This window comes from Pseudoliparis swirei, chromosome 17 (assembly GCF_029220125.1).
Source record: "Pseudoliparis swirei isolate HS2019 ecotype Mariana Trench chromosome 17, NWPU_hadal_v1, whole genome shotgun sequence".
Lineage (NCBI taxonomy): Eukaryota > Metazoa > Chordata > Actinopteri > Perciformes > Liparidae > Pseudoliparis > Pseudoliparis swirei.
Genome location: NC_079404.1, coordinates 5,024,830 through 5,039,675, shown reverse-complemented (window position 1 = coordinate 5,039,675; position 14,846 = coordinate 5,024,830). Strand labels below are relative to the sequence as shown.

General features: G+C 42.6%; 1 protein-coding gene across 3 annotated transcripts; it reads left to right on the top strand.

The window, feature by feature from the left end:
* The first annotated feature begins 2,894 nt into the window (after positions 1–2,894).
* Positions 2,895–14,428, top strand: si:ch211-195b21.5 (uncharacterized). 3 transcript variants are annotated; one of them, XM_056435495.1, is made up of 8 exons: positions 2,895–3,170; positions 8,537–8,655; positions 8,776–9,397; positions 10,282–10,849; positions 11,376–11,443; positions 11,531–11,627; positions 11,717–11,835; positions 13,373–14,428. In XM_056435495.1, the coding sequence occupies exons 1-8, from the start codon at positions 2,979–2,981 to the stop codon at positions 13,898–13,900; spliced, it is 2,313 nt and encodes a 770-aa protein (XP_056291470.1). In that variant the 5' UTR covers positions 2,895–2,978; the 3' UTR covers positions 13,901–14,428. The 3 variants fall into 3 exon arrangements, with proteins under 3 accessions (XP_056291470.1, XP_056291468.1, XP_056291471.1); XM_056435493.1 differs by having other exon boundaries at positions 13,370–14,428; XM_056435496.1 differs by lacking the exon at positions 2,895–3,170 and adding an exon at positions 3,253–5,027 and having other exon boundaries at positions 5,342–8,655; positions 13,370–14,428.
* The last annotated feature ends 418 nt before the right edge of the window (positions 14,429–14,846 follow it).

Here is a 14,846-nt window from a genome sequence, read left to right as displayed (position 1 = left end):
TCTCGAACCAGCAGCGTGTCATTCTGTTTCTACGTGTCGCGTTAACACGACTCCGATCTCCGTCTCGCGCGCCGCAGAGCTCGGATGCCGGCGTGTGCGCGCACATCGGGACGAAAAAAAGTTACTTCTCGGAGCTCTTGCCTGTCTTGAGAGCCCTGTAAATGTATATATGTGATTAATCATGATTAATCCACAGAAACCTGTGATTAACCTGATTAAAAATGTTAATCGTTTCACAGCCCTAATTTTTATAAATGCTTCTGTGTTTTCTTTTATCTATTCTATTTCCTTGTTTCTTGGTTATATGTTACAAGTTAAATAAATGCGTTTGAACAGTTGGTTATTTGACCATAACTTGCCCTGCATTTAATTTAGAGTCATTTGTTTATTCTTGTGACTGAGCAACACGTTGGTTGTTATAACACACACATTGTTATAACACACACAGCTCTGACTGATTGTTATAACACATATAGCTCTGACTGACTGGTTGTTATAACACATAGCTCTGACTGACTGGTTGTTATAACACACAGCTCTGAGGACTGATTCTGAAAACAATTATGGAAATCTGCTTTGTCATGCTCAACTGCTCAACTGCAGGGTTATTGAATGTATTGGTCAAAACAAGATCAATCACATGAGGTGAGGTTCGTATGAGTGGTTACTCTTCTAAACATGTGTTTACAGTGCATGTGCTACACTACCAAGTGTAGCTTTGTCTTTACTACTTAATTGACTTCAATAAGCAGCACATCAAATTCCACTCCACTGAGGTGTTAAAGAGCGAGGGACGTTGGCCCCAACTGCTCTGGAGAAATATTACATGTTAGGGGGAAATGAAGAGAAAAGGATATTATGGTTAACTAGTTTGGAGACCCCAAACTAGTTAACCATATTACTCTCCAAGTATTTGTTTGTAGCTTTCCTATCTTCGGCGTATAAAGACTCATAAAGCCCCCCACCAGAATCAGCTTTAAGTGTGTACAAATACAATGAATATGACTTATCTAAATGCACATGCAGAGATATAGCTAAAATATGGTTAAAAACAGGCAACAACGACCTAACAATCATTTGACGACTATAAACTTTGTGAGACATCTTAGAAATGTGAGAATAGCTGTGTTCTCCATGTTTCAGTCTGATACAATAACTCATGGAGTCAACTCCTCAAAACATGTTCACACACAACACAGAGCCCAAACCTTCTGGAGACCAGAGTACTACATGATGCTGATGTGATGTTGTCAGAGGGCTCAGACACTGACAGCAGAGTCACAACAGAACAGGTCACATGATAAGATAAGATATATATACTTTATTAATCCCCAAGGGGAAATTAGTTCTCTGCATTTAACCCATCCTTGGTTATTAAGGAGCAGTGGGATGCAGTGATGCGCCCGGGAAGCAACTGGGGGTTCAGTGCCTTGCTCAAGGACGCTTCGACTTGCAACTAATGGGGAGAGCGGAGATCGAACCGACAACCTTGGGGTTGCAGGACGACCCTCTTACCCCACTGAGCTACAGCCGCCCCCAAATGATGATGATGATGTAGAAATGAAGGTTACAGGTGAAGCACAGGTGGTGTTGTGACTGTGTGCTAACTGAAGAGAGGTTCACTGAAGGCTGCTTAACAAGAATAAACGTTCTCTCTATTTTTCAATTGTCAAATTGTATTGCCTCGTGGTCATCATATCCTCACTTTTCCATGTAGGAATGTTTAGTTCTAAAATGACACAAATAAAACAATTAAATATATGATGTATACAACTATGCTGGAAATTAACCATGAACATTAAATATCAGAGTAAATAAACGGCATTAAATACATATGTATCAATAATCTAGTTAACCTAGTTAATTAACTAAATGTATGGTATACATACAGTTATACTGCCATCTAGTGGTATAAAGGTGAACCCTTTACTCTGCGGTGTTCGCGCAACAAACAGCAGAATGAGGTGGAAATATAAATATGATAACAGAAACAACTCTGGACAGACACATTACTTCGATTAAACTAAATTATTAACTGTGTTGCATTAAACGATGCAACGATTAAGTGACACGTTAATGCAACGATTAAGTGACACGTTGATTCTTGCTGTGTACATATATACATGAATATTAAACTTCCTGTCGTCACCACTGTCGTTAACATATCCAAGTTTAATTATTTATTATTTATCTTAAATAATTAATATTCTTCTAACGTGACCCTGCTATGAGTTTGCATCATAGAAGACTGTAAATACAAATATATCACTGGCTTTTATTTTGACTTTCATTTTAAGCACTTCCGTTTTTGGTTTACCGAAAACAAAGAAACCACGTTATTTACGTTTTACGTTTTTTTAATGAAACAAAAAAACAAACGATCAAAACGTACACGGACCCTGAAGAGTTCTTCCCTTTTTTCCTGTGAAAGTTTTGTTTCTATGATTGGCGAATTTTTCCTGATCTGATGTGAGGTCAAAGGTCAGGGATGTCGTATGTGTACACACTGTAAAGGCAAATTTGAGATTTTGGGCTATACAAAATAAAATACACTGAATTTAAGTGAATATATGTTTATTATTTCACAATCAGAATTTGTGCATAATTTCTTTTTTCTTATATGTTTTCTTCTCTGCGTATTGACACTTTATTGAAATAGTACATCTGTAATTGTTGAATAAAGAATTATAAAACAATAAAACGAAAAAGTGATTAGTTTAAATGTGTTTTGCTTTTCTTTACTGACACTCAATGAAATAGTACAAGTGCAATTGTTGAATAAAGAATTATTTAAAAATATATATAAAGTGACTTCAAACTACCCTGAACTAATTACTCCGGATGTTGTCCCGTTCTACTTCCGGTGGCACCACAGTCGGCGCAGACCGGGGAAACTCGCCTGAACCAGACACGGAACTGTGTGCAAGAAGGGCACTTTCTTTAGTGTCCGATCCGGGAGCTGGCTCTTCAACGCGGACATGTACCGCCCGGTAAACGGACCGCCGCCGTTCGGACCTCCACCCGCCCACGGCCCCCCTTTCAGACCCCGTGGGCCCTGCGGTGTTCCTCCCCCGGGACACTTGCCCCCTGCACAGTGCGGACCATTTTCGGCCCCTGCACCGGATGGCCATTTTCTCCACAACAGGCCACCGAGAGAGCATTTCGGCATTGTACGTACCCAGCGGGCTCATGAAGCTAGCTAGCTAGCTAAGTCCATGTAGTGATGCTAGCACATGTAACCGAGTTTGTAGAAGAAGAAGAAGCGTCAATTCAATTGATTTAGTTTCGCCTAAAATCACAAATGTGTCTCTGAGGGCTTTTCAATCTGTGCACATATGACATCATCTGTCCCGAGACCTCACATAGGTTCTGAAACATCTCCCCCCAAAAAACATTCGGAGGACCCCTCTCTCTATAAACATGGACAGAAGTACAATAGATGTCATGTGTACAGAATGTAAAACATAACAGAGTTATTAAATCCATACGAAATAAATTATCCACACAGACGACTAGGCCTGAGGAAAAATGTACAAGTACCAACAATAACAACAACAGTGGATATAGTAGAATAATAATGACAATAAATGAAGCAATGGTATTAGCAATACTAAATACAATGCAACACATATTAATAATAATAATGGTAATAATAGCAGGAGGTGTCAGCAGTCCAGATAAAACCACGATCCATGTAAACCTGTGAGGGGAGAAAGTATAAAGGCTCCAGAGGAGGAGCAACGTTATTAATGTGCATTAATCTACCCGAGTACATGGCATCATATCTTTTTGTTTATATGGAGCTTGTTGTTCCCTGAATATGTTATTAGTTCTTGTGACGCTAGTTTTGAGGGTTACGACAGCTTTGTGGTAAAGTGTTTTACATAATTCGATGTTATGGTTATAAGAAGGTAACATGTTTGATTTGTTGACATGCTCCATCAGAATGAATGATGAGGTCAATCTAAAAGTAGCTAAACGCTATGACATGGGTTAAATCATATTCAACTTATTTTATTTTGTTTATATGCATATGATTTGTTGGCGACTTTCTGAGCTTGATGACCATACCCTCTAAAGCCATGACTTCTGTGTGACTCACTTTAAGATTTCTCATCATGACAGGATGCAGTTTAGGACATCATAATATAATGCTGTAAACCCAGGATTAATGGCACAAAATGCAATCTAGCCAACTCAACCGTGTACGATTAGAGTGGCTGAAAGTGGCAAGATGTCGGTGACGGCAGTGTTCTGCAGCGGTGACGTCACAACGACGGAAGTTAGCTGCTTACTGGTTCTCTCGACAAAAAGCCAATGAGATTTTTTCCATTGGCTTTTTGAAATATTGCGAGAAAAAAAGATTTATAGGCCTACTTGCATGTTTAGTTCGGCAAAATACTCCCTAACAACTGAACACCATTGTTATGATTTTGAAGTGAATAGTCAGCAGAAGATGAAAGCTAACGTAAAGCTATAAATGTGTTTGGCCTCACCACGAAGCTAAAGTAGGACGAGTGTTCTTCTGATGGTGTTTGGTAGTTTAATTCACCTTTTGTATCACTTGAAAACGTCATAATTCACATTTTTACGATGAATTTCACATCGGAAGACAAAAAGTTAAAGTCTTAAGTTTAACCACAGACCTTTTTTCAGTCATCTAGCTAAAATGCTTTTAAAAACCCTTTCACCTTGTGACCAGGGAACTGGAAGTTACAATATTTTTTTGTTTTTTGTGTGTTTTAGGATTTATTCCTGCACCACTGTGTAGCTACTTACAAGGCATTTATTCACACCTGTAGCTAGAACGCTCAATATTTGAATTTGAATTTTGGTCCACGTTGCATTTCTTATGCACGCAGCTTCATCCATGCACCCTGGACGCCCTCTACAAACTTACAATTTAACTTACTGACGTCATTTCAACTGCATGACAACAGACAGTACGGTCATATTCGTCAACACAGTCCAGATCAGCCTCTACATTAGACCTGGCAGTACCATATTCCTGCTTTACATTGAAATGGGTAAGTCAACTGATTTTTGTTCTCTTTTGTAGAAAAATAGACCCGGTTGTTTGCGAGCCATGCTTTTTCTTAGCCACATAGTACATAGGTTTAAACACCTATGCAACCTAAAATACTCTCGACTGAAGAGTCATTTTAAATATATGTAGTTATAACTTTCTTTACGACGACTACTATATATTATGTTAATGCTTCTCTTTTGTGTCACTTATGTCATAGAAGTTATTATATTGTGATACGTCTATATATTTTCATCAACCTTATATGTGATCAATAATCAATATGTCTTTTGCATTGATTCCCATATTTTGCAGTAACAAATATAAAGGAATCAAAGATTGGCAGAGCCATTGGACCGGGTAGAAAAGCTGCAGAAGTGGAAGAGAAGTTGCAGATCCACAGAAGAATATACACCACGGCTTTAGTGTGATTTCGAATGTAGCTCATTTGTACTTTGGATGAAATCTTGTGCCACATGAGTTAAACTGTGAAGTGATGGCATCCAAAATTATGCATTTCTTGTGTAAGTGTACTTCAAGGCACGACTACTATGCTGGGATTACTTCTGAGTCTTTACAGTGTTCTTCAGGAATGTCCTGAATTGTAAACCTTAAACTTTCAGTACATCACTGTCAAAAGAGAAATGGGTCAATAGAATATCTTTGTACATTTTTACGTTTATTACGTGTTTTATTTTTGGGTTTTTCTTTTGATGAAGTTTGGACCACAATGTGTTGTACATAATCAGAGCTGCATTTAATGTTTAATCTAAGTGTAAATTGATCATTTTAAATTTTTGCTTTGAGATAATAGCATGCACAGTTTCCAAATGTCTCTTTTTGTACACAGTGTTGATACATTAGGGCCTTGGACAGTATGTCTGTATGTGACCACCATGTTGCTCTTTCCAAAACAAAAACAAAAACCATCTCAGTTTCAAATGCAGAGAGGAAAAGCTAAATAGCTTGTGGAGAAAGAAAGAAAAAGGAACATGATGGCTTCCAACGCCTCATCCAAAGCTAACTTTGCTTCAGACATGCCAATGTGGTGGTGGGAAAGTTAACAACAACAGTCGCAATGTTTTTTAAAGATAAACAAAGGGACTAGTTGTGGATGAAAAGCAAAGTCTTGCAGTTTTTGCAAAGATTCAAAGTGTCATTTTTGCATTTGTTCAAGTGTGTTGTTAGCCGTGCTCGTGACACAACTCTGAAGGCGCGGCCACAAAGGAAAGTTGCAGAGACAAATTTACATTTTTGAGCTATGTAGGTTTCTAAAATCTCTTTGACATGATGACTACTCGCGGGGCTACTTGGTGAGCTGCTGAAGCTGGCAAGCTAACACTAACATGCTAGCCAGTTAGAAAAAGGCAAGCGCAAGTCGGTTAACATAGCGTGAGCTTCTTACATGGCCGTTCACTTCCCCCTAGTAGTTCTCACTTTTACTCAATAAGCTGCGATAGTTGACTCCATTCTGGACTCTCCAGTTCTCCTTTCCCTCAAAGGTGGTTGTGTCTGGACGGTAACCCTCGGTGGTTGAGGCCAGGCTTCGACCTCGATTGGTTTAGGATAGCAGCTAGTCTCGCTCGGGTTTTTGCAAATCCAGGTGGAGAATTTTAGACCCTCAAAGGTAGGCACTGTCCTGACATCTTGATTTTGGTCAATGTTGCAAGTTTCTATTAGATTCCTCTGAAGTTTCACTCCCTGTGAACAAAATCCCACCGTTTCACATTGTGGTGAGACGGTGATCGGTCAGTCCTTGGTTCCAACACTCAAATGTTGATCAAATACATTTAGATTAAATCAGTTTACCATCTAACACTTCCATGTCTTCTATACAATATGGATTGTATCATCTATTTAATTTACACCATCTGTAACTATCGTTATTGTTGCTATGTTTTGTTCACAAAGGGAATTCAACAGTGTTTGTACAAGATATATCAACGTCATAAAGGAGACCTATTGGCTGTCTTTCCTTGAGCTGGTCCATTTCGTATTTTCTCTGGTCACATGGTATCGGCACTGGCGACATGCTACACATTTTACCACTGCGACCATTCTCTGACGAGCATATCCATATGCTGGATTTACAGCTGGTTTGTTAAGGGGTGACCGTGAGCGTCTTGTTAGTGGATGTGTGTGTTCGACGCAGCGAGGGGGAAAAATCAAACAAGCATCCGGTTCTGTTTGGACTTTGGACCGTCGAACTGTTTGGGGACAATAGAGGCATGTCAAAAACGTTTAGTTTTTTCCTTAAACACTTACAATAGGCTATAGTGTACTGTACATTAAACGTGTCCCTTATGCTTTAACAGTGAAAGTACAACAAAAGTGAAATAATGGGAAGAAAATAGACTTGTGCATTAGAAGTAGTGTTGTAATTAGTTCTACTTTGGCCATATGCCAACATAATGGAGATTGCTTTTGTAATTGTTTTGCATCAGCAGGGGCATGGCAGGAGGCATCAGACCCAGCCAGGTCCAATGGACCCTATGAGACCTAAAGTCACAAGGATAGAGTCAATAATGTGCAATGGAGAGATAAAAATTCATCCAAAAGGAGAGAGAGAAGAGGAGAGAGGTGCTCAGTGTATCCTAAAACGTCCCCCAGCATCCTATCAGCCTATAGCAGCATCTCTAGGGGCTGGACCAGGTGAACCTGATTCAGCCCGAACTATAAGACGATCAAGAGGAAAGTCTTCAGTCTACTCTTACATGAGGTGACTGTGTCTGCCTCCAGGACTGAAGGTGGAAGCTGGTCCCATAAAAGAGGAGGAGCTTGATAACTGAAGGCTCTGGCTCCCATCCTACTTTGTATGACTCTAGGAACCACAAGTAGCCCTGGATAACACTTATAAGACAATCCTTACTTTTCCAACACTCGTATTTGAAAATAGAGTTTTCGAGATATCCTGTGATGGAAATTGTAACTAATTATTGTCTGCTTAACAGATGATTCAGACCCTGATCCTGCTTTTGTTTCTTTGTAATCTCTTCCAAAAGAACCAAATTCAGTTCAATACAACATTTCATGATTTCTTAAATCAGATCTTATTTAAGATTATTTACAGCTCAAACATAAGCAGTAAACCAGTTTCCTGCCAAAATACCTGGGAGTAAATGTTTGCATTTTATTCTATTATTTAAGAAACTGCAAACTTTACAGCGTTACTTGATCATGTAGGTTAGCATAAAAGCAATGCTCCTCATGTCCAGGTTATTCCTTACGCCGCACTAAACTCGATTGTAGCTTATTGTTAGGAAAGCCTATTTAATTTCGGGTGTTCCGTTATTTATTACAGGAGATGTCGTTTATTTTCTTACATTTGCGGCATATGACTGCCACGGAAATTGTAAAACGTAGTAATGCACACTGTAATAACCACAGATCCACTGCTCAAAGATGTAACATGCACACCTGTCCATTTTGTTTACAAGTTATTTGTAATTTGTAAATGATTATCTTTTCCAAACATTTTGCCATTATAACATGAATTGTGAATACTCTCAGCCCCACTGTAGCAGCTTCTCCATAGACCATAGTACAGTGAATGCTTTGGGAGGCGGCCAGCAGATTGAAGCCCCACAGTGGGAACCCACTGCTGTGGAACATCACCCTCTAGACAGCAGGTACGTGCGTTACTATTGATGACATGTTTCGTGTAAGTCTAAACGAGATCAGCAGCAATAATCTTTTCATGTATATTTTGAGACTGCGGGCGTTTGAAACACACGCATGCTGCTTTTCAGTGAACGGGCTGGTGAGGAGTTCCTGAGATGCATCGCAGCCAACAAGCCTTTCCCGGACTACCTGAAGGTGAACATGGCGTTCAACCTGGCTGACGCGTTCAAGTCGGCCGATGTCCTGAAAGAGGTTCTCAAATCGGACCCCGAGTTCCAGAAGCTCGCTCCCAGGAGCAAAAGCCGCAGTCGGAGCCGCGGCAAATCTCGAGCCAAGAGTCGCGCACGGAGCAAAAGCCGAGCGTCCAGCCGGAGCCGAGCGAGGAGCAAGAGCCGTACGCGGGGGAAGAGCCGTACGCGGGGGAAGAGCCGGGCGAGGAGCAAGAGCCGGGCGAGGAGCAAGAGCCGGGCGAGGAGCAAGAGCAGGGCGAGGAGCAAGAGCAGGCATCGCAGTCGCAGTGGGAGTCGGAGCCGAAGCAAGAAGAAGAGTCACGTGCGGAGCAAGAGCCGGGCCAGGAGGTCCAGGTCGCGAAGAAGCAGCAGCAGCAGCGGCGGTGAAAAGAGCCACGGCAAAGAGAAGAAGAGAAAGAGGAGCCCCAGCAGCCTGTTGGAAGGCCTGAAGCTGGTCATGAACAGCAAAGAGCTGGACGAGCGCTTGCCCACCCTCAAAGATGCCATCCTCACTATTCAGGTAGAGCTCATCCTTCCTCCTCCCGACATGTCTCGTCGTTATCAGCGCAGGTCTCACAACCACGACGAGCATTGTGTTTCGAGTCATATAATATGTCGGTACAAGATAGATTTTTTTTTATTACATAGATAAAACGCGCTGACTTCCGAGGGTCAGGAAGACATTTTTTGTAATGGTTCTTCTATCGGTTGAACACAGCGCTGTTAGTCTGAAGTTACCCACGGCAGCTGCAGTACCGGAGAAAAAAGTACAGGCGCATTTCCAGAATCATCACTGGGCACCAACGTTTGGGTTTCCGTGACATCCCTCGTTGGCTGCATCAGCAGCTGCTCCAGAAAAAAGCTCTTGAACCTCTAAACCGTGGCCGTCCTCCCAGTAGAGCAATACCTCTATCGATATTCATGAAGGATTTGATTTGAACCAGTTATTGTCAATTGTGAGAGCAGAAGGCGGCTCCTTCACATGCACACGTGTTTTAGGCCGAGTGCGACTTGTTGTTACATTACATTACATGTCATTTAGCAGACGCTTTTATCCAAAGCGACTTACAATAAGTGCATTTCAACCTAGTTGTTCTGTCTTTCCTGCACACAAAAACCTTTTGATATGGATCATAAACACAGTTTCATAACTGAGAAGTTGAGAGCACCCAATATTTTATCATCATCAAAATCATCATGTATTGGTAATAATTGAAATAAGGATGGACAACAATTTTGTACTCTGAAATGCTATTTGAAAATGTAATGTGTGTGTGTGTGTGTGTGTGTGTGTGTGTGCAGACATGGCTGCAGCTCTTTACATCCCATAACATTCAGTCGAGATAACCGATGAGACGCCGCCCATCGTGACCGTCTGCCATCGTTGCCCTCTCTTCTCCACAGGCCTCGGGTGAAAGCAAAAAAGTGGCGTGCGCGCCCACCGAGGACCGACCTCGGCGGCGCGACTGCGCCGAGAGCTCGCCGCCGTTGGACAGCGACAGCATGCTCCTCCCCCACGACAGAGTGGGCAGCGACTTCTCGTGGCTCCAGGCGCACACGACTCCTCCCGCCGCCGTCGCGGTGAAAGTGGAGGAGCTCGAAGACGAAGAGTCGTTCCTGTACGGGAATGAAGACGCCAGGGGAAAGCGGGCCGACGGATCCTCCGCCGCGCTCCTCGCCTCATTTCCCCAGGGTAGCGAGCAGGCCGACCGACAGGAAGCGGCGAGCGCCGGCGGTCAGCAACACCAACAGAGCAGGTCCATACTCGCCGATCTGGACAGCAGCGAGTTTGAGAAGATCAGGAACATATTAAAAAGTCTGGGCTCGGCAGACGTCAGCGAGATGATGGTGAAGATGCAGCCGTCGGCCGCGCTTCCCGCTTCCGACCGGACAGCGGCAGGCCTCGCGCTGCCGGCTCTGCGTAACCCCAATGTACGACTCGCCCTGGAGTCTCTACAGTCACTGATCAGAGGTCAGTCAACCGCAGCGTTTGTATTCACATGCCTTCATCAGCGTTTGTTTACCGAAGTTATTGTTTTGGCTCACTTTTTTCGCCGTGCCAAGTTGCAATAGAATATTGCTTTAACTTATTTTGAAGTAAATGTTGATTGCGCAATCTAATCGGCATTCAGATTGGCTCCCTGTACGATCTCCCGGTCGACGGCCTCATTTATGGCACAAAGAGTGCGCGAGCAAAACAGGAAGAGGATATCGCTCCGGTTCTCCCCCAAAGCTTTGGTAGCTGTCCCGAGCTACCGAAGAGTGTCATTGGACGTCCTTTGCGGCGACTACCCCCAGTAACGTAAATGGCCGACGGTGGAATATCTCATTCTGACTAATGTCTGATATAGATTTTGGATGAGTTTGTCTCCAGTTGTCATGAAGGGGTTTAGAAACTGATGCCATCTGGCTTGAGGACTTATCTCCTCTGTTTTTACTGTTTAATGCTTTTCATATGAAATACAGAATCACATATTTGTTGTTGTTTCTTCTTCAAGCGACAAAAGAGAAGCGTGAAAAAAGCGATGGCAGTGGCACATCTCAGGCATCCCCCGATAAACACAAGGTAAGCCGGGTGTCTTGAGTGACACAGTTGGATTCACTAAAGAACGGTGAAAGTCTTTTATTTTGAAGTAACTTCCGTGTTTCCCAGGCGGGTGACGACGAGGAAAGGAAGAACGAAAAACAAGCCAGAATAAGTCAAATGGAATCCTTGATGAAGGAACTGGAGGGGTTGATGAAGCGGGACGGTGAGGCCGCTCCCCTCGTCACAATCTCGGCCGCCGCTTGTCTTCAGCGTCCTCCGGTGCTCACACGGCCTCTCTTGTTCCTTTTGCAGGGTTGAGTTTTCTGAGGCCAGTCATTGGGTTTTACTGCCAGAAATGTGAGGAGTTCATTGGAGATTTGAATTGTGCTGACAAGCACGCAGCCAGCCACCGCCAAGGCAACTCCAGCAGTGTGAGTACACTTCATGTTTACCTCCTCGAAACGACCAAACCCAGTGTTGCGTACAAAACGCCTGATTTTATTTTCCGTGCCATAGTTCCTTCGTTACCATAAACTCACACACTGTAGTTTATTTGGACTTAATTGCACAGACAAAAGTCCCACCGCTCCAAATTAGTCCCCAACAAATGCACAGTTTCCTTCTCAGTGTGAGTAAGGTCTACCAGAAGGTAACCTACGAATGCATTGTGGGTTTTGATGTTGTTATAGGACTTGTCGATAAAAAAGTTATTGTTTTCAAACATTAAACAGTGCAGCACTTGCTGTATCCACTGTATGGCATGAGACAACCTTACAAAATCCATTTGTCAGTTCCCAAAAGTGTAAGATTTAAAATATTCATTGTGACACATGGTCTATCCTCACACGATCAAAAAGTGTATGGTCCTGCCAGTCTAGTGACCTCTGGCAATCTGCTCTTGGCATCTGTCCTAATTGACTGGTGGGAAACGAACAAAACAAAAACAAAGTAAATGGCTCTCACGACTTCAATTAAATATGTCTTTACTGTTCACTATAATGATTAATATTAATGAAACATGTATAAACTAGAATGGGCACTCGGTAGAGCGCATACCTTCGCATATCACAAGATTGGGCATTGCATTATGAACATTTTGGCATTAGTTGCATGCCAATTGGATACAAATTGAGCGCGCTATGGTAAAAATAAGATTTTGACCTTTTCATGACCTTGACCTTTGACCCGATCGATCCCAACATCTAATCAAATGGTCCCCGGATAATAACCAATCATCCCACCAAATTTCATGCGATTCGGTTTAATACTTTTTGTGTTATGCGAATAACACGCATACAAATAAATAAATAAATACACGGCGATCAAAACATAACCTTCCGCATTTTCAATGCGAAGGTAATTATCTATTCAAATTAAATGTATTATTATTATAGTGCGAGGTCACACAAAAACAACACAAATATCTAAAACCAATATAATAATGGTTGACTTCTGGTACAGTTTAGAGAATGGTCCCAAGAGACTTTCTTTTCAGTCTCCATGTTATAAATATGGTTACCAAATTTCATATATGTAGGTGAAACGTAGCACTGGGGCTGCTTAAATTAATATTTGTAGGGGGCACTATGCAGAGGAATTGTGATTGTGAAGCATTACAATCATATCAGGGAACCACATCTTAGACTGTTAATGTGTGTGCTAAGTGTAGTTACGTTTCGGGAACGTTTTTTTACCAGTCCAAAGCAATATTTTTTGTTCATACCAGACCAGTGAGGATGCATCTAATTACTTCTAAATGTGGTAAATTAAGATAGTATCTTTTTTTAAATTTTTAATCTCTTGTCTCCTCCTCGACTCTCAGGACAAACTTTTTAGCATTTCAAGAAAAGCAAAAACGGTCATACTTTGGTTTTGGTGCCCCCCCCTATCCTCTGTTTTAATGCTACCATACCCTCTCTGGTTTCTTCATCAACACGCTGCAACGTTGTTTTAATGTATTTTCAGCAGAAAGTGCACAAGGACAACAAGCCCGCAGGAGACGGCAAGGGACACTCGCGCCAATTCAGCAACAGCACTCCGCACCCTCACCCCTCGGACCGGCCGGGGGATCACAGGGACTCGGCCCCCAGCAGAGACACGGGGGACCACCGGAACCACAGAGACCACCAACCAGACTGGAGGGACGAGAGAGACCCCTGGAGCAAACACCACCAGCACCAAGGCGACGGCAGGGCCCACAGGGCCGGGCAGGATGAGGAGATGAGGCAGGAGAGGATGCTCATCACGGTGTCCCGCGGACTGACTCCTCCCCCGGGCGGCAGGGCCAAGGAGGAGGCCGACGAGGAGCCGACGAGCCACGGCAAAGTCAAAGTCGAAGACAAGGGCAAATCATCCAAGGGCAACCGAGCCGTGGAGGAAAGCAGCGACAGCAGCGACGACAACCACAAGGGAAAACCGAAGAAAGCCAAATCCCAGAAAAAGAAGAAGAAGAAGAAGGAGAAAAAGAAGAAGAAGGAGAAGAAGGAGAAGTCGTGACCGTCTAATGCTCCTAAACGTAACGTCTGTTTCTTGGTGTGGTCAGAAGAGGGAGGTAGGCCTCGGGCAGGGATTCATCGTGGGGCTTAAAGGAACGGCCTGACATGTCGGGGCGGACCTTTGACCCCAACCAGAGGTCAAAGGTGAAGATTAACATCACTTTGATCCTTGTGCGTCTGGTGTAGAGTTGTTTTTGGAGGTGCTTCCGGTGTTTGTGCCAACGGAGGCCAAATGCTTCAGAGACCGACCGGACGCACAGAGATGAAATCCATCTGAATTATTATTCTTTTTTTTACATGGCAATTGATATGTTTATACATGGTCCTGTATACATTGTGTCGTGTTCATGTTTCACCTCTGTTTTGAATTATTTTTGTATAAAACAAATCCGTTCTCAGTACCATTTCACCCGTGTGAATATTTTCAATAAACATTGAAAGGTTTAGGAATGTGAGATGTGTATTTTGCAGCTATTTTCCATTTTGTTACTCGTCTGCATTTTGATCTGAAATACAAGATGACACAGCAGTCCGTCTCCTGTGCTGACTTTGTAGAGCGGAGGAATGAAGTGCGTACAATGTCCTTTCGAGTGTGATGGGATGGTTATCTCTGTGCCTTGGCCATAATCGATTTCCATGAACGACACTCGACAAGTGGGCAGAATCTCAAAAGCGATTAAAGTAAATCTGCTTTTGAGATTAATGCGGAATTTTCTACACGTTCTACGTTCATACACTCCCGTTCAAAGGTTTGGGGTCACCCAGATAATTTGGTGTTTTCCATAACTCACACTTTTTTTTATCAAATGAATAGAAAATATAGTCAAGACATTGACACGGTTAGAAATAAGGATTTTTATTTGAAATATTAATTTAGAATTTTTAAGTTGTCGCTCAAAGGAAGGACAGTTTTATAGCTTCTCTTACCAGCATAACTGTTTTCAGCT